This window comes from Amblyomma americanum, chromosome 9 (genome assembly GCF_052857255.1).
Source record: "Amblyomma americanum isolate KBUSLIRL-KWMA chromosome 9, ASM5285725v1, whole genome shotgun sequence".
In the NCBI taxonomy this organism is placed as follows: domain Eukaryota; kingdom Metazoa; phylum Arthropoda; class Arachnida; order Ixodida; family Ixodidae; genus Amblyomma; species Amblyomma americanum.
In genome coordinates, this window is record NC_135505.1 from 104,819,368 (window position 1) to 104,846,548 (window position 27,181).

Sequence of the window (27,181 nt, forward strand, 5' to 3'; positions counted from 1 at the left end):
ACCTGAGCTAACTATGGAGGGGAGTGAGGCAGATATAAATTTTTTGTACATAATGTGGTTTACAAATTTCATGGTTGCACCACCTTTTCTGATAGGCGAGGATATAATAGAAAAGGTTATTGGAAAGTGGTCACTAGATGTACCTGAGTCTTCAGTTGACCATGCAGACACGCCAACCCCACGAGATGCTAATGTTAAATCTATGATTGAACGGGATCCTCCTCGCATAAAGGTTACTGCTCCGGAATTACAGTAGCGCACTGCATTCATTGACATCCAGGACCACAGAAGCTGGCCGCAGGAGTAAGAGCGACTATCCCAGACACTGTGGTGCGAATTAAAATCTCCTGCGATGACTGTGCTGTTTGCGCCGCTCAGTAAGGTATCCAAACAGTCTGTCCTGTGAACACCGATTGGGAAGTAGACGTTAGCAATAGTGACTTTGGCGCACTGTGGAAGGGAGATTTCAACCGCCAACAACTCACAGTCAGGGCGCATAACTGTCTGCGAGATTGATGACCGGTGACATATTTTCGTAGAGATCATAGCTATTAACCCACCACCCCTGCCATTAACGCGATCTACCCTGAAAACACGAAATTTTTTAAATGTGAATAATTTAAGTGGAGAGAGCCACGTTTCTTGTAAAAGCACAATATCTGGATTATGTTTATGAAGAAGTAATTCAAGATCCGGTAAAGAAGAAAGCACGGAGCGACAATTCCACTGCATAACTTTTAGACCCGCCATGATTATCGACTGGTTAAAGAGGTATCAACAGCCTCCTTCAGCACATCAGTCTGGGGAATTAATTTGGGGGGTACTTTCTTTGCTTTGACTTGCGGAACAGCTGACTTCGAGGGTGAGGAAGAAGCTCGATGCTTCTGGGAAGTGGTGAGCATTTCAACGTCCATGCTACTAGTATCTACGTGAGCGACACTGTCAGGAGCGCTGTTGGCAGGCGGTACTTGGGGCACGGTAGGAGGCGACATGGAATGACTCTTACTAGCAGCACTTGGGAGTGATGCCGGCGTAGCCGCCGAAACATGTGATCCAGTAGGCAGAGATTGGCCAGCAACAAGTTGAGATAGAGCCTCGGTGAAACTGCCCAACATTCGCTCGACCACCACAGAAAGAGCCTGTTCTACTGAGGACACTATTGAAGTAGTCAAACTTGACGGTATATCAGCAACAGAACTTCGCGCACGGCTGGCATATGTAGTATCCCTCCGATCCAGAAGTGCATAAGCATCTGCTCTCGAACATCGTTTCGCTTGAATGATATCGAGCAGGCTTTGTTCGTCGGCTCGTTTCGAGCAGTTGACATCATCAGCTGAGTGGTTGCCCTTGCATAGGCAACACTGGGGCTGATCAGAGGCGCAGCTGTCATCTGAATGCCCTTCTCCACAAACACGGCAGCGGGTCGCCGACTTACACGCTTTACCACTGTGACCGAAACGCCAACAGTTGTTGCACTGAAGAGGACGGGGCTGCAGAGGGTCCACACGATACACTATCGGCCAAACCTTGAGTTCAGAAGGACAGGAGGAACCAGCAAACGTAGTGATAACTGACTCTGTCGCAACACGCACACCATTGAATTCTCTACTGCACCGGTAGACAGAAAGAACCCCCCCCCCCCCCACCTGCATCCTGAAACTCCTCCAGTATATCCTGCGGGGAAGATGCTGGGTCCACGCCACGAACAATACCTTTGGAACATGCGAGCTGTTCCGGGATGAAGGCTTTAACCGCTAATGACTGAAAAGTTTTGCACTGGAGCAGGTCTGTGACACAATCAATGCCAGCGGACCTGCAAACAATGCCTCTCCGGCCGAACGGGTGCACCTCAGAGATCTGGAGGTAGTGGGTAGTGAGAGATCTTAGCTCCTGCTGAAGGACCTTGGAGCTTTTCATCTTGATCGTTCCCTCACCGATCGGCACGAGAGCCACAGGGATGATGTCAGTTCCATTTTTACGAAAATTTTCTAGCGGCAAGCTTTGGGTGGGCAAGCTGGCAAACTAGGTTGCCGACCCTCCACCCGGGGAGGTCAGCGACATACTTGAGCCAAACGCACCCTCAAATGCACATTAACCTGGCCTACAGACCTAACCTGAGACCTGGCCAAATCCCCCACGCAGAACGGCCTCACCAGAGATGACCACGTAGGCACCACCAGGACACCACAGTTGAGCTCGAAGCCAAGCACCAAGAACACGTCAGCACCGTCCAACAGCTGGAACGTCTGCCCTTCTGTTCGTTGGCTCTTCTTCCTTTACTTTTGTTTTTTCTGCTGGTTTATAAGTAATTTTATATTACTGTGAAGGTTGCAAATTTCTTTAAGTGCGCTGCAAGTTTTCCTTTATTAGCAACCAGGAAGGGTCCTGACGCCCCATCCTTTTTCATGGTTTGTTGACCTTGATGAAGTTTTCTATGGTGCTCCTTATCACATTTTTTGAATTGCTTGTCTATGAGCTGTTATTTCAAGTGCGGATTTTATTCTGTCCGTTTTTATTACACTTTATTCCTTTCTTGTTTTTTTCTTGTTCATTACAGCTGCCTCCTGCATTTTATTTTGCACTGGACCGTTTTACTTGGAACACGCCTTTAGGTCTAAATAATATTTATGTACTTGTACGTTTGAAAATAAAGAATGGATTTACTTTAGCTTTCAATTTACAGTTTGTTTACTTACGTTCATAGGCGTGTTTCATCAGAAAACATGGAAGGAAAAAAAGTGCCCTCATATAAAGTGATTAAGTAGAATGGCATTGCGTTTCCTGTCTTCAAAATGGAGAAATCCGATGTACAAGTTGCACGTAAGGCTACCACGTGTGTATGCTTCGTACTCAAGAATTAATCACTTAATCAATCAACCATTTTCATGTTTCCCAACGCCGTGTGCATCACCTCCTAGACCTAACTCTTATCTCACTCTACCACTGTATGTGCAACAATGACTTTTCCTTAGGAGTGATATGATCCTCTTCGTTCTTATGGGGGTTTAACGTCCCAAAACGACTCAGCCTATGAGAGACGCCGTAGTGAAAGGCTTCGGAAATTTTGACCTCCTGGGGTTCTTTAACGTCCACTAACATTGCGCATTGCACGGGCCTCTAGAATTTCGCCTCCATCGAAATTCGACCGCCGCGGCCGGGATCGAACCCATGTCTTCCAGGTCAGGAGCCGAGCGCCATAACCACTGAGCCACCGCGGCGGCAGGAGTGCTATGAGCGAGGTAATAGATAAATTCCCTGTTCTACCCGCTCCCAGAAGGGGAACTTTGGTTCTTTTGTATTCACAATGTAGTGCCAAGAATACGTACAAGTAGTTCGAATAAACTTCGGAAAAAGTGCACAGAAGCAAACATAAAAACGTTTAGGCGATCAATATCTTTTTATTTGGCCATGTAAACCACTTCAAGCGTGGGCATCATCCACTCTTCGCAGTACACGAGCTTTGGAAGTTCATGGTCGGTGTAGAAGAACAAATATGAGTGGTAGCTCTGACCTTCTCAGCGCCAACACAAGACCACTTTTTTTGATAACATCTCGAAACATATCGCGCAAGCTTTCATCTCACAGCACATACATTGCCTGCTTTAGTGACTTTGCTTTGTTTTTTTGTTTCTTACAGGTCGACTAGCCTTCAACACACAGCATGCAACGCAGTCAACCAAAAAACTTCTGAAGATTTAAATGTGAGGGGTATTAATGACATAAGTGAGTTTTTTTTTTCACGGTCTATTGTGCTTCAGGGCGTTCAAAGCTAGCCGCCAGAGGTTTCGACGGGAAATCAAGAGGCCCTAAAATACTTCCTGAACAGGAAGAATACACCCTGTGAAACCTTATAGCACGTGCTAATAGCCATTTAGGCCGAATACAGTTACTCTATACATACTGGAAATGAACAGCCTAGGTCAAAAGTTTTCAAGCCACATGCGTTTTATATTTTAGCACTTAACGCCAGCCTAAGACCAAGCGGTATATAAAGCTGAAGATTGGCGTACCCCACTGGGTGTTTTATTACTAAATTGACCAATCGCCGCATCAAACGAAAACGTCTTTTTAATGTTTCAGTGTGTCAAACGAGGCAGTTATATAAAATCTAGCGATATTACCAACATGTTCTTAATTTGGTAAAGGAAAAAAACTTTAACAACGTACAATTTTCTTTTCGCGGATAAATTCTGTGTGGCTGTTACGAATACGGTCGGAGATTGACTGCAGATTTAGGTTGTATTCAAGTATACAATACCAACGATATGACGCCATAGTAAAGAGGTAATAGCCGTTTGCTGAGAGCACTAATCGCGCGCAGAAGTGGCAGTGGCAGGAGGCCGGAATATAAATCAGGACAAGTACGATCCTGAACCCTTTCGCGCCTAGGCCTGCAGCAACGTTGGTCCACATAATGTAACATTTCTGAAACCGATTTCGTTCCACTTTTGAATTTGCCGCCCTTACGTCCATGACTGAAGCGACACCTTGCACCGCCTTCGCTTTTCTCGATTGGCGCGAACTCTAAGACAGTGGTCGCTATGATTCACTACAAGTGATGAGAAATACACAATCACATTGGAATCATCATATCAATACAACTCTGATTGCGCGTAGGCGAAGATATGTAGCGCTGTCACCGGGCGTAGTGTCGCGAGCCTTTTGCATCTCCAAGAGCCGCGCATAGCCTCAAGGCAGAAAGGATGGTGGGAAAAAATTGAAAGACTTGAAAGCACTAGATGACAGCTTCTGGCCGATATGTGGGAACATCTTGAACATTGAGACGTAGGGAGACACACAGAACCCACTGCTATTCCGTACGTCTCCCTACGGCGGAGCGTTCAAGCGGATCCCATTAATGAGGTCAAACCAACTAGTTAAAAAAAATACCACTCTGCACTTTCGGCTCGTTGATGACTGTGGTGTCTACAGATCACGTTTAAAATAATTCTTGGAGTTGACATGGCAGGCCTTTCATAATGCGAATATTAAACTAATTAAATAGAATTTCTTTCAGAACATCTTCAAATGTACGCCGAGCATGAGCTGGAATTGGACCACATGCGTTGATTACGCCATTACAGTCACAAAGCAGCTATTTTCACTGAGCTTATGAGAGTTTGAAATGACCAAGAAATAAAGTACAGGTACGCCGCCATGAACCATTTTCGCCAGCTAACTGCTACAATCTTTTCTTTTTTAGTTGCGAATTTCCGAGGCTAGGCCACATACATCCGCTTTCACCCGCAACCACGGGGTTCCTTTTCGTTGCTGGCGCCATCATAAGAGATTGAATCACGAGGTTGAAGCGAGCGAGGAAAAAAGTATTTTCTCTTCACTCCATGTTCAGCGGCAATGCATGCATGTTTTGACGCTGAACCAAATGGCAGGAGGTGAGAAAAAAAAAGCGCACAGTTCCCCCTAGTGCTCTCAGAATGTTTATTGGCGCATGCCAAACTGCGACAGCGAGAATGTTATATTCTTTCCTGATATAACTGATATAACAGGAAAATGTATTCGAACTGTACTAATTACAAGCCTACATTTTGTAAAGCACAGTTTTATGATTTCTGTAATCAATTATATGTGTTTCACAATGGCCAAGAACTGGAATGAAGCGAGCTTTCTTTGAGCTGAAGTAGTTTTGACAGCTCCTGTACAATAACATCAGTGTAATAAACCACCTGACCAGCACACACAGCATTACAAACCATTTTCATTGCACACTGTTCATCAGATAATTCTGTGAAAACGATGTGTATCTTTGAAACGATCATCAAATGGCGCAAACACGACACACATTTAAGCAGCGAAAGACTGCACCACCGTATCTAACCCAAAAAGACAAAGCTGTCCTGCTACGTAAAATGGTCATCAATATATAACTACAACATTCAAACAGCTCTAACCGCGAATAAAAATGGGCGATCGCGTTTGTACATATAACCAGGAAGCAATCAAAAGTAATAACACCCACCTGTGCGCTGCCTTATATGGCTACAAAGGAAAGCTGCGAACTTTTCTCCAATCTTTCTTCCTCAAAATCTCGCGGTGGTCACAGGTTGAGTAATCACCAAAGCTTTCTTAATTCGGGGATATCGAACATCTGATAGTACCGATGTGAGAAGAAAGTTGGGCGAGTTGGCATATATTCTCTCCAAATTTGCTGCGCCGTTTTTGATCATGAGTTTGATAATACTGTTGTCACACGGGCCGCTTCAGAGGCCTTTTCAAATGAAGTCCTTTTGTTCTATGGAATGCGGTCTGCACTTACACAGCAAACGAAACACCTTGGTGGTGATGACCGCCGCCACAGACCGCCGAGAAGCCTTCGAGAAGCATCGGTTATAGCTTCATGCAGCGTAGAAAACTATATGCAAAAGAAAAAAAAAAGATCTGATAGCTGACAACACTCAAAAACTTTTTATAACTATAAAAAAACAGCACCACATTTCGTACAGATAACTGCGTTTCGTTCAAATGTTCAGGGTGAAAAATTTTGAATTGGGGCACCTGGCGAGGATACTTAGCAGTGTGTTTGCAGCGGTAGTAAAGCAGTGCGAATATCAAATTAGTAGTATAGTTGGTGCTACATTAAATGAGTTTTCTTTCACCCTATCGCAAAGTTCTATTTTTTATACTTTTACTTCCGATGCCTTATGAACAGATAGATTGTGCTGCTGAAAACTCATCGATCACTGCTCGTTTCAGGCTTCTTTCGTACGACCAAAGTAGATGCCTTTGCTTGAAATTGCTTCAAGGTGCTGCATGTGACAGTAATATGACTTTCCTTCGTAGCCATACAGCTGGGCACATGTGGATATTGACTGTAAATATACTCTCAGAATTCTACTCAATATGGGGGATTCCCCTATACACTTTGGACTGATCCTATTTGTACATTTACGCATGAGTCGTGAACATGCGGACCGTTCTACTACAGTCTTTTAGACAAGGTTGAGCCGTTTACGTGCCTCAACCTTACAAAGTACCGTACGAAAATTCAGCCTTCTTCGAGGCTTCATGAATGCTGTACAGGGGAGGCGTTAGGTCGTAAACACACAACACACTTTTTTACGTGGTTAATGATATATAGTTGTTTTGTTCTTTTTAACGTCATCAGTGCATCGATACCTTGCGTTTATATAAAATCACCTCTACGGCCGGAGAGTAAATATTCAGCTACGCCGTTAACAGTGGTTCTTCCCGTCAGTACGAGAAAACTTTCATGCGCAATGCTGTACAGAGCTCCCATGAGGCAACACTATAAATTAAGTGCTTCCGTCTGTGTAAACATTAGTTGAGCATTTCAGGCAAACAGGTCCTTGGGTCCGCGTACATGGTCGCAGGATTTTAGTTAACTTGTGGTCGCAAACAGCGCATAGTAGTCAGACACTGGCAGCAAATTCGGCTCGTTCTTTCAGCAGTGTACGCCGTGGCTCCTCCCTGTTCCAATGCGCTTTCTGACGTCATCAGTGTATTCGAAGCTGTTGGTTGATCATTGCCACCACACGAACGGACGAGGAGAATAAAGAAAATCCGCATTTATCCTCACTAGGCGATAATAAACTTCCCTCCTATATCTAATCACACCAAGAGCAATTATAATCATCACCCACCATTGCAGGTTACGTTTTCTCTAATAAAAATGCAAGCATAACCGCACGTTGTAGTTCAACATGCGACGTGATCGGCTGCAGCGACAGCATAGTGTTCGCGCGCAGTGGCCAGCAAAGCCGATTCTGTCGCGGGGTTATTTATTTTATTTCGGCACCATCAAGTTCAGGGACGCCACAAGATGCTTGATTGGGTTTGACCCCGCGAAGTACAACTTTCGCAATAAAAAAGCCCTACGGCTACAGAATCAAGGAAATGAAGATTTATTCCCGATTAATGAACAGAGAGAGATATCACATATCCTTAATAGGAAACACCCCGTAACACCGCATATTTGCTGCTCTACTGATCGCCAGCGTCATCCTAAATCGTAGTGCCGTAATTGTTGCACAGCTGATCAACGTAGTAAAGTATTTAGTGCGAGAAGCATAAAAAAAAAACAGACGGCCAAGACCCTTTTAAGCATGGCAGATATTCTCATTTTTAAAAATGAAGCCTAAGCATACAATATCCCGCTCAAGTATGTGTTTGAATGTTGACAATTCAACAAAATTTACAGTTTGCTCTGCATTTCATCAAAGATAAAGCTTAATCTCTCACGTCAGCCCTTACCAATGCAAGAGTGATATTTAGTCTTTTACTAGTGTTCTGCTTTCATACTTGATGTTTCTCGCGTCTCAGGCATCACAATTAAACATTTTTTCCCGCACAATTCTTAACCATAATAATAAGAGCTACACACCTGTGTTTCTGTCATTCTTTGAATTTTACCCACGCGCCACTACACGAGTAGAGGATGTAGCAGAACAGCTGGCATGGAGAGCACAGTAAAAGAACCTGAAGCATCTGGCGTTAGAGTACGCTCCGGCGCCTTGAACACCGGCTTGCGTAGACTGTGAAAGCTGCAGGAGACCATTATCTGAAGAACACAAGCACAAATAAAAGGAAATAAAAGTTATGCTCATTAGTCGCCATCCACATCATACAACCACACGTGACAATGCCCGCAGTGCCACGCAATTCTAGCGAAACATAATGCTATGAAAGTTGGGTTCGCGGTGTACGTGACTTGGCAGGGTTAAACATTTGAGCGGTACACTGCATGGCAGGAGCAGTTATGAACTTTGCTATTGTTGGACTAGGTATTTTTAGTCAAAGCCATTTGCGATAGACTTAACTAACACATCGCTCAATTCGCCGAAGTTTTTCAGGAGCTTCAGAAGCTTGCGCGGACGCGGTAGTAATGTTGTTGTCTTTGTTAAACTAGCGCGTTGTCGCAGCTGGGTGTGCAACCTCCTTAAGCACCCCCGGCTGCAATCTGCCTCTAAGTTAGTAAGACACGCCGCTTGCCTGGAATGATAGAGGGACTCAGGTTAACAAAATGAGTCCTCGGCAACGCGATAATTACGGTCAGGTCACCAAGAGTACGGTCAGCTTCAGATTCCTTCAGCAAGAAAGGTTTTGGACTGTTAGGCATGACATCGAAGAGGCTATAGTGCTGAGAGTGAGCTTTTGGTGATGAATGTCTCTAACATGGCGCATGATGCATTTGGGCATTGAGGCGCCAAGGCCGAAAGCTTTTGCATGAAAACTAAATTAAATTTGATGCCAAGATCACACATGTTTTGGTTTAAAAGATATTTGTCAATCTTTCTTTTTTAGTGAACTATGGCTTATAGATTAGGGGGTTTAACGTCCGAATGCGACTCAGGCTATGAGGAAAGCCGAAGTAAAAAACTGCGGAAATTTTGACCACCTGGTGTTCCTTGACGTGCACTGGCATCGCAGAGCGCACGGGCCTCTAGAATTTCGGTTCCACCGAAATTCGATCTCAGCGGCCGGACTCGAACCCGCGTCTTTCAGGTGGATGCACCAAATTCTGCAATATGGCATTGTCTTTTCTTCATCGTCGTTATCATCATCAATAGGCTCATATCTACAAGACATCTGAACGAGACATACAAACGTAGAGCACGAATAAACGGCACAAACATCACCACCACGTCGCCTCGTCATCGAAGGCGTCTGTTGTGACAAGAGGTACGACAACACCTGTACAACTGTACAGTAAATGACAGATTTCAATATGGAATTTTCAGCTTTGTAAGACGTGAAAATTTCACGTATGATCGGCCTAAACGCACAGAAGACTCAATTTAGGACTAGGAGTGACGTGACCTCCGTCCACTAGCACCTTATCTGTGTACTTAACACTTTTCTTCGTCCTCGCTATCTCCGACTTTGGCCTTTCCTGACGACGTACGCTGAACTGGCACAGAAACCATTCTATATTATGGCAGCGAAAACGCCAGCTTTGGAATGCGAGATGTACTATAAGCTGCTCTCCATTGGCGGGGGCCTGGGACTGTGGCGAGCAGCCTGCGGTATCGTCAAGCACTTTGTCCTGGCTGGACTAGACGTCACCACCAGCTTGGAGGCGTTAAACAGGGTGGCCTCACCCCCCGAGTCACTGCTCATCTCGTCCTCCTCCTCGGAGTCACTAGTGATCACCAACGCCGCGGACTGAGACGGTGGAGGTGGGGAACCTCTGTGGCAGCAAGGATTGTAGCCGTAGGCGTCGAAAAGTTCGCCGGACTCTTCGTCCGGACACGGCTCCTCCGGTGGCCTCAGTCTTTCGTCGAGGCAGGCCGGTGGTGGGAAGGACTCGCCGGAATTGTACATGCTGTCTCCGGAGTCCTCTTCTTCCGCCTGCTTGTCCTTGACGAGGAACGCACTACCACCTTGACCAAGGTCCCGGTGGTCCGCCCAGGACACTTTTCGGGGAGATCCTGCGCTTGCTTCGAAGAGGTCAAAGGTCACGTGCTTCGCCGGCTCTCGAGGAGCAAAGAAGCGCTCCTGGTCACCGCCAACTGTCTCTCTCTCAGGAATGTAGAGATCGGCGGGTGGTTGTTTTTCACACTCGCTATCGTGGTCAGGCTGCTGCTGAGGTCTGTTCTGGACAACAGGCTTCTTGAACGTCTGTCGAAGGGAAGGGTAAGAAAGAAAAATATTTGTTAGTTGGAAAACTGAAATGGATTACTTAACGTTACATAAAGCGCATGAAGGTTGAACGCTTCAAGTGCTAGCAAAGCTGAGCAGCTAACCCGAGAAAGGCACTGGCATTTTAAACCTTACTGCACATTAAGCGTGGTAAGAATCGAGTATTTACTCCAGCCAGAGGGTAATGGAATTATTTTTGGTGAGGTACTGCTGCTGTCATTTCAAAAAGACATCGCAGACTGTTTAGCTATGAGTTTAAGTTGCATATTCTAGTTGAAATTTCTATCGCACCTTGATTTAATTGCATGATGAAAATTTCAAATCTCGCTTGAAAAGTTTGGAAGAATTCTTTTAAACAAGGAATGGAACAAGCATGTCGGACGTTCCTCCGTCCAGCGTGGTGCATTGATTTAGCGCAAGAAATTTCTAAAACAAGAAAGCTCCTTGCGGTATATTCATCTTGGATACCAGACAAAAGAGCTCCAATCAGAACCTGACATAATATTTGCATTCATACATTTTTAGGCTGTCTGAAGTGCCAAGACACAGCCTGTTTTAGAAAACCAATCAAGAATTTTATCCTATTAGAGCCCCATGTAGGGCGATCTTGATGTTGAGCCGCATAAGGATTGGATTACTTGTTGCTGTCAATAATTTCTCGGTGGGTTAAGAAAAACTTGATTATCACTTCATCTATATTACAGCTGTGCGCACACTACAACTATTTCTGCATTTAGATCACACCTTAGCGCAAAATAAATTGTTAGCACAGTGCTACTGTACATTGCTAACCTTGCGGTGAACAACAGCGCATGAGCAGTGAATCGCTGGTGGTAGCGGTTTACGGTAGCGTTATACTACAACTCTCTTATGATACTAGAAACGAAACGGTAATTGTACGGCACGAAGCGGCACGTAGATATAGCTACCATACGTTACCGTATACAGCTACCGCCTGGCGCCAGCATCACATGCGAAGATGACCCCGACGGGCCAGGTGCGGTTTGCGATAACCGTGTAGGAAACGCCTCTAATGTGATATATGCCGCTATCCTGACTCAAGCTTTCATATTGCACCGTCAATCTCCCTTGCAAGTTTGATTTTACCACATTAGGAAATAATGCTCTGAAGTCGTTCTAATACTAACCTTCTAAAGAAGGCCACACTGGACGTTAAAAAGAAATATTGAGAACAGCTGCAATCAATTCCGGCTTCTAGCTAAAATCGATTGCTTGCATACCCAGAAATTCCGCACAAACGCATTCTTTCAAAGGGAAGGTCTTTATGACACAATTTTTTTTATATGTCGCAAAAATTTCACTATAACAACCAAATAATTGAAATAAAATAAATCAAGCAATATATTCGCAGATCTTCCCTCGGAAGGCTTGCATATTTATGCTGATAACGTCTTTCCTATCTTCAAAAACGTTCAATATTGGCTTTCTATTGAATTCTTAACTGCTAGCAGTAAACAATGAAAAAACATTAAAAGAAAGATTTACCTAGGCATAGGAAGAATGGAGCAATGCCTTTCAACATTATCTAATGAATACATTACAATATTCCACGGCTGCCTCACAATTAAAATTTATATCAAAGAACCCTAGGCTTGGGCTCCTTGTGACTTGTTGATGTTTGCTGGGCAGCGAAGTACGCATTTAGGGCTGAGATAAACTGAGTTAGAAAGTGAGCCCTTTTTTTCCGGGTCACTCGATTAAAACTGATGATGCCAATATCAAACTGGACTGTGTGACCACTGTTTTTAAGTAAATGGCGAAGTAGCCTAGCCTTTGGACGTCACGGAAAAAAGAAGACTGTGTTGAAGCAGCACAGTTTACTTTGCAAATCAGCCGGAGATAGCGAAACCTACATTTTGTTTTTCGCCATTCTTTATCTTATAAAAGGTTTGTTTTCTGCAAAGGTAGCCTTTTTCTTATTAGGACAACGTAATCTATCGACGCAGGACAAACTTAATGTATCCTAGCTGTCCATATTAATACAAGGTAATCTATATGTTTTATCCTTTGTCAGGTTTGGAAAAGAAGGGTTGGATGGAGGGTAAATGGTCTCTGTCACTGCGAAGAGAGGTAAATCAAAAAGTCTTTCTTTAGATATCGGCCTAGCTGATGATCGTTTTAAAATATGGAAGTCACAAAACCGAGCCACAAATTGACATGAGATGCAAGAAAGTCTATTTTATATCAGTAATCAAATGACCATCAAGACTACAGTCTACATAGGTTTGGGGTAACCCTGCTCGTTTACTTCGTGGGTTTCCAAATATTCGCGGTGGCCATACACATCACTGCCACCGCATGCCTATCTTCGTTTCTACAGCTTTTAATTGACCATTTTATTGAATGATTACTTATCGCGACTTCTTTTTTTCTTTGATAACAACCCAACGCTCATTGAAAGCCACCTCATAAGAGAAATTTAAGGTAATAAACTGAACTGGACTCAACTAATGGCGGTATTAAAAGCAATCGTGTCTTGGTTGGACGAGCAGGTTGTGAAGTAACTGAAAGTAAGAATGACGCGAAAGCAAGACAAGGCAGAGTTGCCAGGAAATTTGTCTTCGTCAGCGCCATTGCAAAGGCTGCCATCGTCAACCGTACGCATTTACTTATGGTGAATTCCAATCGCAGGCCCGGAGCGGTCTGCACGCTCTGTGACAGAGCACCTGAATCCGGCGCAGAGCGCGCGACCTGAAATTGCGATTGGAGTACACTTGCTCTGGCCAGAGCATGCAGGTCAGGGCATGTAGGGCGCCGCTAGCGCCGCTGAATATGAACGTCACGCAAACTTCCGGCCGGATCCGCCGATTTCGGCGGAGCAGTCCCGACTGCTCCACAGAGCAATCTCGGCTCGGCAACCGCTCCCTGTCTATGATTGGAAGACGCGATCCGTGCCTCAGATCTGCGTTTGGAATACAGTTGCTCCGAAAAGAGCAGGAAACGTTGCTCCAGAAGTGCTCCAACTCTGCGATTGGAAGTCACCATTAAACAGCGGAAATCTACGATTTCGTCCCTCACGAGAGTGGCGGCATTAGGACCGCAGCTCGAAGCTCATTAAGTAGATCGCAATTTAAAATAAGATTTTGCCTTCACGAAGTTTTACGCTCAATCTGTGAGGCTAGGCAGCTCGATTTCTTTGCCTGCGACGCAAAATACAGACGAAATGTGTAGACGTACTGAAAGCGCAGATGTAATGATGCAGACAGAAATACCGTAGACAGGTGCACCAAGCGCCATTTCGGCGTCGCAGATGTTTCCGGCCCAAGGTTTGACTTTTCTCTTCAGGCCTTCACAGAATGAGAACGAGGCCTCAAAACACCTGTTCCCAGACAGAACACCGAAAATGCGCGCGCATAAAGATGGAGAATTCCTGGCTTCACTCTCAGACGCCAGTATTCTTGCAAATATGTAGTCGAAGTAGTTTTAAATATTTATAATTAACATGGCCAAACCTAGACACTTATTGGTGGACATTCGCTGCCAGGCTTAGCCTCAGAGCAGGGGCTCGGAAATATGAACTGTGTTTTATCGAATAGCAAAAACATCGAAATTTCGGATGGCTGCTGGACGCGATGCCTTTTGGCTATGCAGAGGAAGGACAGATGAAAGTGTATGTGATATTGGTGTTTGGTGGAGCAGAATGAAGGTGTTGGATGGTATGGTTAGGTATGTTTTAAAATGGTACGGTGGTGGTATTGTATGGCACGATGCTGTTTAGTATGGTACTATATGGTACGGCATGGCATAGTTTGATATAGCATGGTACATGCTGTTTAACATCCCAAATCCGATGAAAGACGCTATATAGGAGAGGGCTCCGAATTAATTTCGACCGCATTCACTGATGTCGTACAGCACACCGGCGTCCTTTGCATTTCGCTTCCTTTGAAATCAGAAACCATATATCATGGAGTCATTGAGCCACAACAGCTGGCTAGCATGAAGACGACCTTTATTTTTCTACACAGGACAAGGATTAACTGATCCATTTAATTATGCGCACTAAGCCTCTTCTGAGTTCCATACAAAGCATCTTGGCGAACTGCGATTAGCTATACTCCAGCCTGCTTGCGCGAATTATTCCCCTTGCTTTTAACATCTTGTGTGCGACGCTATGCCATGAATGACAGTAGACAAGTAGTACAGTCGCGAGCAGTATGAGGGGGAACAAAGCTTGAGTATTCATTTACTGATTACTCCATAATTGTGCGTGACAAGCACATGTTTTTGTTTCTTAACCTGTTTTTTTCAATCATTCTCCCACATGGGGGAATAATAACCAAAAAAATTCGCTGTTCAATGCAAAAACTATCCTGTGATATTGCTCACGACTGCATATGAAGGAACGTGGCGGCGTATAACCGGGCGTATTGCGCTGTTGATGGCGCATTATAAGCAAACGCTGCTTGCTGATTAAGTGCTGTTTAATGCTACAGATAAATTATTTGTACTTGAGTGGGGACATTATGGCCATTATTATCACCTTGTGTATCAATCATCTGAAGATCGCAGCAGGAGGATAACGTCAACGATGAATTTCATAGTTTAGCCGAGGTCTGCATATGTCCCAAGAAATTACCTGGGGTCGCCGCTGCAATTAACTCAAAACTCCCCTCAAAAGTTTAATATTGTTTACATACAAGGTTTGCTGTATTCGATAAATAGGTAAAATAACAAATATAAGTAATTTTTCTTATCGCTTGCGCTCCGCCGCTCCAATATACCACTAGTTTATCTATGGTGCTCCAACACAATGGCTGCTACTAATTCATTTGTTTTTCAGAATAACAACGTTAATATAATCAGTGACAGGGAAGCTGGCCGCTAAGACCAAATCTTTCCGAGTCAATAAGACACCATAGGTGTGCAGCATGCATAGCCTTTTTCTCTTTTAAACAATAGTTGCGAGCCGTTTTCTGCTGTAATATATCCTATAGCCTGTTTAAACATTGCCCAGCACCAGCACTAGCCTGCACACCTAATATTCCGAAGACGCAACCCTAGCGGTTTGTAAGGTTCCTCGCGGGTACGGTCATCCTTAGCAGCCAATACGGAGATACATGTAAGTTTTCAAAATGACTTAATATATCACTTTTCACAATGATTTGCGCATTGAGATGGACACGCAGTTTCCGAGGCTGCTATTCTAACCACGCTGAATAGATTTGTTCGTTTTCTGGGAATGAAGAGAAGTACAAAATGGCTTCTGGTGTCCTCTTAAAATAGCCTTCTTTATTGTCACTTCCACGCTAAAACGCTGGCATTCCTTAGGAAACCCACTCCACTACCCGATGGGGTTAAACAGGCGATAAAACCACCGGGAATGCAGCCAGCTTTACCCACTGCGTAAAATACAAAAAAAAATGCGAGTCCTTGCTATAATGTAGGGCAAGGCTTGCTCCAAATGCAACTATCGCTGACACTGCGGATTTGTTGGCTTCAGTGATAATTATGTAAAAGCAATATGTGAGTGCCACCACCAGTGCTGACCAAGTTCCGCCTTTATTTATTTGTTCATTTTCACTTCTAACCTAATGCCCAAGCAGCGGGTGCAGAGTTACGAGGCGTATCGGCTTCCTGCACGAACACACAGCACAGCATAGAGTCTCCCTCGTGCTGTACACTACAGAAGACAAGAAAGCACTGCACAAAAAATAAATAGTTTTGCACGTTAAAGCGTCGCGTAAATTTAAGAAATGAAACGCAATCCTCTTTGCTGTGGACTACTTACATCAATGGTTATATAACCGTGCTTATGGTGAAGTGATGGCAGGTGGGTTCTTCAAAATGATCAGCAGAATTGCATTTTGTTATGTGATGCATTAGGAACTTCCAGCACAAATGTCTGGAAACAAGGATAATAAATTTAACTTTCCTTGCTAGCAAAAATTAAGACTGAGCTCTTTTGTGTATGCAGCTGTGTGAGTTAAAGCGACTATCGTTCATTGAATAAAGGATCTACAATATAGTGCTTCAAGTATTATCCTTGCTGTAACCTTAAGTGATGTAATTTGTTGCACAACATTTCCACATAGGAATTTGCATTTGCTGTTTTTTATGTTGGCTTTGTCTTTCATTTTACTGCCGCATTGTTAATCTCTTGTTTATAATCTGGCCTGTAACCTTTCAATACATAAACAGTAACATCGATGAACAAGTAACCGAGTAAATATGAATGGGAACATTGAGAAGTAGAGCAAATCATCGATGATCAAGAGGGTGATTTTTATTGGCTCAATGGCATCACTGGCCTTAGAGTGATATGGCACAAAGTACTTTACTTTCTGCAAGGTGGCCATCCTTGTTCATTTTTCTTCATGAACGGCAGACAATGTCATAGGAAACCTGGCGGAGATAATATCCTGCATGTTCATGGCATGCTTATAAGGCTTGTTACGACATTGTAGGAGGAAACTTCGAAAAAGGAATGGCAGCCTATGTCGAACGCTGAAAATGCTGTACTATAACTGCCAAGGAAAGAAGCTCACTCAAGCAATGAAGCTGGTGCACATGTCTTTTAAAGCATTTGTCACCTGTCTTCCAATCAGGTTGACTAATATAAGCTTGACTGTCCCTATGGATGAGATTTACACCGCGTACAACTCATTTATATACAATGCTCGAACAGTGCAACAATGTCAATGACTTAGTTGAAAAGTAAAGCTTAAGGTAACTACCTAAGTTAAGCACTAATTCACGTAAGTGGGCTCTCTGTGGTAAACTTGCTTTAGACTGGAATGAAACATTATTGGAAATTATGAATTCAAATAGAAGACGAGCTCTATAGAAGAAAAAATTCCCATCAAAATCAAACCACCCATTTAATGGAACAGAATTTCACGACAACAAAATAACGATGCGCTCGATTGATGCGAGTGACATGTTATGATCTAACCTGCTAGTATTTGTGCACATTTTTCAAGGCGTACAAATTTTATGGCCCAAAAAAAGTAGGTTTTGGGCCATTTGGTCCAACAAACTCTTGTAGCAGCAAAAGAGGTATCTGTGCATCACAAAAAGGGGATCTGGGGCATCTGCTGCTATGGGTGTTTTTGCAGCAAACTTTAGTTGCAAGTTACCGCTCTTCTTGAGCAGTTCTCGTCTTCAACCTGTTTGAAGTCACGGTTTTTTCCCCACAAGACTTTGTGGCTTTGTCAATGAGTAGGTTGTTTTTGTACCTTGCCAAATTCACTCTGATGTGCACGTGATGGTGTTCCTAATGACTTCTGGACATATTCCAGACCAGCACTATTAAGCTAACCCAGTGTGTCAGCAATTGAATAAATGTTAAGGGTGAGGTAGACACATGCACAAATGCACGGTGCGCAAATAGAAATTGTATTGCGAAAACTACCCTCGTTTTTACGGAGCATATATGTGCCCCTGGTTTGGAGGCTGTAAATAAACAGGCGGAGGATCTCATCAGGTGCTTGCGATTTCCTTGGTGAAATGTTACAGCTATGCGTGCCGTGAGAGACGAAACAAATTTCGAGCAAACCCCACTGCCGCTTCCTTTCAAAAATCTTATTTTGTTCTCACTGGAACGGGCCCATCCGCGCTGTGCAAATAACGCAGGTAATTTCGTTGCTCAAACATCCTGTATTGAAAGATCATGCCTTCCCCTGGCGCCTCGTCGCCTGCGTCTTACAATTTCCCACTTTTCCAGAGAAGTTTCTTCTGCAACGTGAAGAAGGAAGTGCCTTAGCTTTGATCTTGTAGCATCTTCGCCTCTCTGTGATACCTCTGTACTTTACCGTGTTTTTTCACTTCGTCCGTTAGTGTCTTTCGGTGTTAGTGAGGCTTTTGTACATGCATGCTCTCTGCACCGGGTGTGAACACAGCCGTATTTTCTATCTGCTGCTGACGAATTAATGTGCTCTACAGATGCTTGTTACATTCGCGCTTCATCACAGTGCTTCGTCGCAGCGTGGCAAGCACCGAGTTATTTTGGTGCACCACACCCAGGTGAGCGGTGTCATAACACGTCTTCTATGGTGCAGTGGGAGGTGTATAACAGGTTTATGATACGGCTTAGCACCTGCCCAAAGGAAGGAGTATAAAGGAATTTTGCCTGCATATGGTAGTCTGCCTTGGCGTGGGAAAGAAAGTCTCAATGAGGGCACAAGCAACAGAAGTGCAATAGAACTGCTCGCTTGCAGAAGCTGTAAGTGAGTTAATATTGAGCCCTTTGAGAAAAGATTTTACTTCTGAAAGCACTTCATTCCGAATGCCTTCCAACCGGCAGATAAAGTTTTCGGTCAAAAGGAGTTTAGAAGCATTTTAGCATAGGTGCAGCCTTCTAAACGGGCAGATTCTTGTACTGACGCACTTGTGCCTTTGCACACATATGCGGTTCCGCTGTCCTACTAAGGGTAACTGTGAGAAATGTCACCATTTTAGTTCCCTGAGGTTACTTACCTCGAACTCATAATGAAGGCTGGCCGTGCTGTTCGTGGGGCTCGTGGCAATGGGAGGCACCAGGCGTACGTCAGAGAACCACGCTGGCCAGGCTTCGACCGTAGCTTTCGTGACCACCTGCTGCAGGATGCTGCCATTTGCTTCTGGTTTCTCGGACCCGTGCCTCGTATCCGCGGCTGCAGTAGTGTCCGTCGCACAGGAAGGCATCGGGGACCAGGCTGTCCGCTCTGTGGAGCTGTTGGCCCCCTTTTGGCTCCCTGTGAAAAAGCGCTGTGTATGAGTCCCGGGCAGAGAACTAACTGGCCAGTATTACTATCACTCTGCGCTTCAAGAGATAATCAAAGAAATAATCTTTCAGTGTTCAGGAACTTCACAATTATGGAAATACACGCCAGGAAAAGAAGGAAAATCAGTTTTAGGTGCAAAAAGAATCGCATATTATTTTCAGAAACTGCAGTAAAGGAAGCATCTGGACCAGTTTGGAAGATCCCAAGATACGAAACTCTTCAAGCTCGTGACTTCAAGGTTAGACTGCGGCATCAGCATTTGCTGATTTTATAATAGGTAGATACTACACCGCCCTGAGAAAATGCGGCAGCATATCATGGGAGCACTTCCAACTTAGTTTCCTGCAGCTACACTGCTTCAGTATCGGTGGTATCAGTGAAGCATTGCTGTCGTAGTCCACAGCACACGGACGGAATTTACCACAAAGCACAAGATAAAAGGCGAGGAAGGGGGAGGGGGTTGCAAGTATTGAGCAGTGGAGCCCTATGCGGAAACAGTTAAACAAGTTCGGCATCTTCGCAACGATTGATTTCCGCATGCTGGAGCAAACATTTTCACAGACTATAGTGTGTGGTGTAGCCGTAGACATCGCCGTACGAAATGAACGGGCGATGCAAGGGTAAAATCAATGATAGCTTAGGGATCCTATTAACTGCATAAGGCAAACGCAACTGGTCGCATGCTCACATGTTTTTGCCGCATGAGTTTTTGATCAAAATTCAATTTTGCATGAGTTAGGTGGCTGAATGGCTCTTCTTGCTTTAATCAGCAGCCAAATAATATTGCTTCACGTGTACTGCCACATTTCCTATCTTATATTAGGCGCTTCTTGCAAGTCAGCGTATAAAATGACCCAAACTGCGCCGGCACTTGAAATCCTGTCCGCACCGAACTGGCTTTTACTGTTTCCCTAAAAAAACTAATCGCTGAATGTGTGAAACGGTACCAATACTTTCGTCAAGACAAATACAAGTCCTTTCTTTAGGCAAAGAACCAAGTTCCTTTAGCGCAGTATCATGTCAGAGGGTGGTCAAGAAGGCGGCACACCCCTGGAGGAGGCACTGGATATCTCGGAGAAGGTCTCCGGCGACGCGAGCGGGGCCCAGGTCATCCAGTTGGGCTTCAGTCCGTCGCTGGCTGTGGTTGGCGGGTCGGTGGGCGACGAGGCGGTGTCAGGGGAGTCGGGACTCTTCTCCGAAGAAGCATCGAACGAACCGGGAACCATACGAAGCGCCCGAACCTGCAGTGGACGGCAACATTTGATCAAGACAGTAATGTGACTAGTGGCGCTGGATGGCTGGAGAGGAGCGAAAACCTAAATTCACCCTTTTTCTCACTGATTCCGTTTTTATGCTTTATAATTTGCTTTTAGTTTGCTGGAAGTTAGCGCCTGTGCTGCGCTTCTTTGTACAGACTCCCCCTGTTTTTATAGGCTGGTGTAGAAGATAAGTGGACGGGTGGTCATCACCGCAAGTCACCGGAAAGCCGGATTATTCGGGCAGCCTAGACTTCTGCCTCGAGGGTAAAGTTTAGCCGTGGTTCACGGGACAAACACAAATTAGAACGAAGCAAGTTTCCCGGCCACGCCTTGCCTACTTCATTTCTTATGTTTTGCGCCGCTTTTAGCTAGGCTTGCTCCACCTATGTGCTTCTTTTAAGCATCGCTGCATAGGAGCAGGCACTCGATTTCCAGGTGCCCCATTGGAATCAGCCAATGTCCATACTGTTGGAAGCAGCAAGCTTAAAAGCACAAACGTACAAACTTACCATCGGCAACTACCGACGACAACATGCAGTCATCAGATATGTCGAGTCCACTGCATGACAATGAATTCTTTTAACGGCCTCCAGTTACTAATCCTCTTTTACGCCGCCGTGCCCTTCTTAACCTTCTCTATTGCCGATCATTACTTCGATTCAAAAAAAGCATTCTTCTGTCTAAATAGCATACCTAGCCTCTATATAAACCTATTTAGTCTGATTAGCAACGCAAAGTATCACGGGTTATTTTTTTAGGAGTGTACAAAATGTCGTGCAAGATTAACGGTGGTTAGAAATCGTAAAAGCGAGATTTTTCATTCCGCAGCTTCATGGATCGGGTGCTCGCATATACATTTGTTTTTCAAAAATATACTTGACGCTAGAAACGCAGAAAAAATTGCGGAAACAGCATTGCAGGTGGAAAAATCTGTCCGCATGAAACTGATCAAAAGAGCGCGGCTAACCTCAATGATTTGAGAAATATTATTTATTACTTTCGCTAGGTGGCACAAAAAACACTCTATTAGCAATATGAAGGGCGCAAATTCGCCTAAAAACAAGAAAAATCTGCTACAAGTAGTACACAGTTAAGAAAAATGTTGCGAGTTCGTTACGTACATTATTTTATACCATAGCATTAAAGAGTGAAATTCCTTACTCTCGTCGCTTTTCACTCTTAACTGCCCCTGATTACGTTTTTCTTATCTCGCTGTAGTCACTTCTTTCTTCCTTTCTTCTTTCACTCCTTTATCCCTTCCCTTACAGTGCGCTTCAGGTGCCCACCGAGATAGCGAGACACTTACTGGGCCATTTCTTTTCCTAAAAAAAAAAAAATTCAATTATGTCGCTGTCCACCAACACTCAGTCAATCTGACATAACACGAAGCGAAGGCATACAGCGCTAATTACACTCAGTCATTGAAGTTCATTAAAGATGCTGGCATAAGAACTGCACTTCCCAGACAATCGTCATCAACAGCGTGTATACGCACCTGGTAGGCCAGGTCAGTGGTGGTCGCATGGTCCCAGTGCTGTCGCTCCATCTCCGACGGCGGCAGGAGGTCGGTGAAGGACGTCTCCAGGACCACGCAGTGAGGCACCGAGGAGCGACTGTGGGGAGAGTCTTCGAGCAGGAGGGCGTCCCTGGAGCCCTGGTCCTGGGCGGACCCGCCGCCCGAGCTTCCTCCGTGGTCGGGCTTAGCCATCTTGCGCTGCGGCTTGGTGGGGCCCTTGTTCACTAGGAGCTGGGGGGAAGAATAAACGAAAAAATCCACCAAGACATTAAACCCCTCTGACCCATACTATGGCTAAGCCTAAATGGGGCTAAAAGTACTTGATAAATGCAGCAGCACCAACAATTATACACCTAATTAGCTAAGCGGCTTGGCGCGTTAATGAACTTAAGAATGCGATTAAGAGCAGCTGTGGCGGCAGCAGTGAGACAAGTCCGCCTCATTTTAGTATGAATCGGCCATATAGTACTAGCAGAAAAGCAGTTGATCGCTGTGCCATCATGCTGCGCGCCGCGACAGCTTGGCTTCGACGTTAGTTCCGTCACCTAATACTTCACGGAACTTTGCGATGACGTCATACCAGCTGTGCTGCGGCTAATCACGGGCTACGCGTGGAACCACATGAGAAGAGCTCCGTACAACAGCTCTACCTGTAAACGTTTTCGCGTCGTCGCGGATTTGTGCACGTCTGTAGAGTACGTGTGCATAGGGGCCATTTTAGCACCATATTACATACAGGCTAAGGCCTTCGATCTAAGTCTCCGTTTGAGAGTGTACTTTGCAGCGTGAAGATAAGACGAGGAAGCAAATGTTATTCGTGTAGTGCACACGTTTCCAGCAACTGCTTAGGAACAAAAAAAAATAAATAGCCATCAGTAAATACGAGTTCTGCACTGAGAAGATTTTCAGGCTTCATTCGTGAACCATAAGAATGATGATTACTCTGAAAGAAAGGCATAGAACCATCCGAATGCACTTCCAAAGTATTAGCCCGAAGTTATTTGGTCAGGGCGAATTTCAAGACCTGTGCACTGTGAGGACCGTAAAAGGCGACAGCAATTAACACATATGTTAGAAAAGGGCTTATAAAAATTTAACAAAAATAAAAGTGCCCCGCCCGCACTGCCAGATGGCACAACGGGCTAGCAATTCACACAGTGGAAGTCCCGCGAACCGAAAATGCAAAGAGAATGTATTGGAGATGCGAAAGCATTAATTCAGCGCGCAAACTGTTCGCGGTTGGCCAAACAGCATACAGCGAAGGTGAAGCCTATCACAACAAATTACCGACGTCTTTCGCGTTTTAATGTTTTATTTAGTGCCTGGGCTGGGTCGCGTCAACAAGGTGCAAAATTTGACAAGAAATTTGGCAACGCAGCCAATTAAGGCGTAAATCACCAACTGTTCCTAGCTGTATTTTCTCTCAAATCGGAAAGTTCTCCGAAGCTGTTTGTAGGTGAGCTTCGTCTCATAGTGGTCTGTGGAACGTTAATTCTTTCTACAGCCAGCGCTATGAGGTCGGAACTGGAATGAAAATCGCTAGCTTTCTGTAACGCTAGCCCACAGCCGTCTTTCCATTTCGCTTCCATCAAAATGCAGCTGCCGGAGACGTTGATGTATTGGAAATCTCTCACGCAGGCATCTCGGGATTAATGCATTGCAGCATTTAAACTCTTGTAAGTTCCAAAATATTTACCGGCGATCAATGAAGACGGGAGTGCCTTAGCATGTGAGCTTCGATTTCGTGTGCTCTTTAAGCTGGCGAACAGACTTCATCCACACCAGTTACAGAGAAGTTTTTTTGCTCTACTACAGTGATTTAAATATTCCGCCGTCCCGTATAACTTGCGCCACGCTCGTTAGGTGGCGCTTTCTTGCGCCTTTTTTGACTGCTGCGGTGGTTCAAACTCTTCCGCCATGTCGTGTGACTTGCTGCATGCTTGACAAATGGCGCTTTTTTGCGCCTAGAGCACAGCGTGCCGGATTTCGGGTGATAGTGAGGAAACTGCGTACCACCTTATACTGTGTTGTCCTGGCCTCTCCCGCACCCGAGAGAGGGCGCCACGCTGCCACAAGTGCTCGGCTTCGCGGTCGAAGCCAACAACGAAGAGGAAACAACGAAGCGAGGACTCTCCGAGTGGTGGGCGATGATACACAGGCAGCCCCGAACAATGGAAGTGAGACAAGCTGCCCCCACCTCCCTCACTCTATGTTCATTGTGTTGAACTTTTAGAACGCCCCCCCCCCCCCCCCCCTCACCAATTACCCCTTATTTCTCAATTTCTTTTTTTTTCAGTTTCTTTTACTTTTCACATGGCCATAGCACTGGTTTATGTACCGCTCACCCACTTCAAAGAACATGGCCGTATTATCGACATCATCATCATCATGTTGTTACATGACTAGTTTTGTTACATGACGCATAGTTGTTTTTTACTTTTATCACTTTTTGTGAATTGATATACCGTATCTGAACTCACCTGTTTTTGTGTTTTTCTGTAATTTATTGTTTTTTTTATTTGTGACCTATTTTGCACAAACATCTCTTTTTGACCCCCTTACACAATGCCTCTCCGGAGGCCTGTAAGGTATCTGTAAATAAATAAATAAATATTATGTTTCTATCTGCTGTGGGGGGAGGTTGTGTCCCAAGTGCCCGCGTGCTCTGAGCAGGCTGGCAGCTAAGCACGTGGGGCGAAAGGCTGCGTTGATGGCATAGCAGATAAGGCCAACGGCAAGCAGCGGTCATATATTCGCACCGCCGCGGGTTCGGATCAAGTTCGACAGGTTGCCCCGATAAATTAAATTAAATTGGTTTGGGGGAAAGAAAGTGGCGCAGTATCTAGCTCACATATCGGCGGACACCTGAACCGCGCCGTATGGAAAGGAATAAAGGAGGGTCAATACTAGCGGAGTATTGGGACGCATTTCAGTCCCACAAGACCATAACAGGCTTGCAACTTAACCACCCCCACCCCCCCGCAGTTAAAAAAATGCGTCAAACAAATACAGGTACCCGGATATTTTCACGATTTCCCATACTCCTTCGTTTCTCCACAGCAGACGAAGGGCGATATGCTTCAAATCAAATGCTATGACTGATTGAAATGCCTCGTATTCTGATCAGCAGAGTCAGCTCTCTAGTCTATTTGTGCGGGAATGCGTTTAACGTCTATATTTGAATCTTCCTTTCACCAGAGATATTTGTCCGCCCGTTCATCCATCCACAGCAGAAAAAAAACAAAAAAAACACGCATGCAGAGTCGGATTAACTCATGCTATGGATAACTTTTAATTTGTGCTCAATGAACGACAACAGGGTTGCTGAAAACTGGCGCTAATTATGTACAGCGCGAGGTTGAAGAAGGAAAGCATGAGTGACAGAAACCACAACGTGTAAGAGATAAATTTTATCGTCATACATACATGACATCTTCAAGGGATGACTAAAGAGCGAGACTTTGAAAACGTTGCAGCTTTTTGCCCTTTGGAACGCGAAGAGTGTTACCTGTTCGAGTATCCCTCGTTTGTTCCCTTCTATGAATACACGCTTGGCTACTGAGCCGGACTACCCGGGTTCGAACCCGACCGTGGCGGCCACGTTTCGACGGAAGGCGAGACGCAAAAGGCGCCCGTGTGCTATGTGATGTCAGTGCACGTCAAAGATCCCCAGGTGGTCGAAAATATTCCAGAGCTCTGCACTACGGCACCTCTTTCATTTCTTCCCTCACTCCCTTCTTTATGCCTTCCCTTAAGGCGCAGTTGAGGCGTCCACCGATATGTGTGAGACAGTGCGTCATTCCCTTTTCTCAAAAACCAATAACATAGTGCATGAGTACAGTCACTGTGTGTCCGATTGGCTCGTTGCGTGCATAAACTGTCTATGAATATTCCTGTGCCAACACAAGGGCTCTCGTTTCTTGCATCCGGCAGGCCGATCTCAACTGAAACGCGTGAGGCAATTGGGGAGTACATGAGATTATAAACAAATGCTAGCGCCGGGACACCGACAACAGGCGAGGATTTTAGGCAGACATGTACATGTGATCGCTGCAGCCTCGTGTGTGCTTGCAAGTGATGCAACGAAAAGAGCGCTAAAGTTTCTTTAGTGCGGTAACCTTCCTTTCGTGGCTGCTTGCGTATGCTTGAGGGCAAAATGATTCACTGACGGATGCATTCCTGCAGTGGGGTAATCTAGTCGTAGCACGGATTAGACCGGTATTTTTTATTCCGTACTGCACATTAAACGAGGATAGAGTAAGTATATATCTAAAGTCAGCCGTCGGCAGCCGTTTCGGCAAATTACCGCGGCTCGCTAAGCACGCGCGTTAATGGCAAAGTTTGTGATGTAAATATGCGAGTTGCAGCAACGACTCCTTTAAAGCCTTCTGTGCATACAGCCGGCGAAATGGCGACAGCTTTCATTTAGCCACGTTAAAATCGCCGCGGACGCGTTCCGTCGGCAGGCTTTAACTCGCCAAATGGCACTGCAATAGCTTTGACGAAAGCGGCGACGCAAAAAAAGAAGCCCTGCCCGTCTCCGGTTCCAATATCGCTCGAAAAGGTGTGGCTGCATGCACACTACGGAAGTAAATTAGGCTATATTAGAGCGAGGAAAGCTCCAGTGCTCCGCTGTTGCAGCAAATATTTCCCGATATCGACGACGCTTGCGGGGATCTATTAATTGCGCGTCGTGCGCGGAGCGGCAGGCTGATGTTTAAGGTGCGTCTCAACGTCTTCGTTTTTCTTTTAGGGCTCGCACAAACTCATTAACAAATAATTTTTCTCTGTTATGATATAGATTGCAGGCTTGATGCATTATTAAGAGGAAAAAGGCGCGTCGATATGCAATAAAAAATTAGAGCTACGTTTTAAATGCAAGACTGATTTCAAAAAAGAAATTCAACCATTATTATGGGTTCGTTTTAGAAAATTCATTGGTTTGCATACCTTATCGTTGATTACAATTCTTTCACAAACCCTTGTTTTTCTAGTCTGGCATTCATCACACGTGTTCGTTTTGTGTGCGTATGGCCGTGCTTACCTTCTGTTATCTCCAATAT

The 27,181-nt window shown here is 44.9% G+C and overlaps 1 protein-coding gene across 7 annotated transcripts in view; it reads right to left on the reverse strand.

The window, feature by feature from the left end:
- Window positions 1–5,415: 5,415 nt before the first annotated feature.
- The window catches only part of inaE (inactivation no afterpotential E), a 177,346-nt gene continuing 155,580 nt past the window's right edge, over window positions 5,416–27,181 (reverse strand). For all 7 annotated transcript variants that reach the window (XM_077636667.1, XM_077636670.1, XM_077636672.1 and 4 more), the window contains 4 exons: window positions 22,098–22,349; window positions 20,392–20,584; window positions 19,057–19,313; window positions 5,416–10,596 (listed from right to left, as the gene is read on the reverse strand). In XM_077636667.1, coding sequence (XP_077492793.1) covers window positions 9,949–10,596; window positions 19,057–19,313; window positions 20,392–20,584; window positions 22,098–22,349 — 1,350 coding nt within the window. In that variant the 3' untranslated portion in view covers window positions 5,416–9,948. The remainder of the gene's footprint in view (window positions 10,597–19,056; window positions 19,314–20,391; window positions 20,585–22,097; window positions 22,350–27,181) is intronic.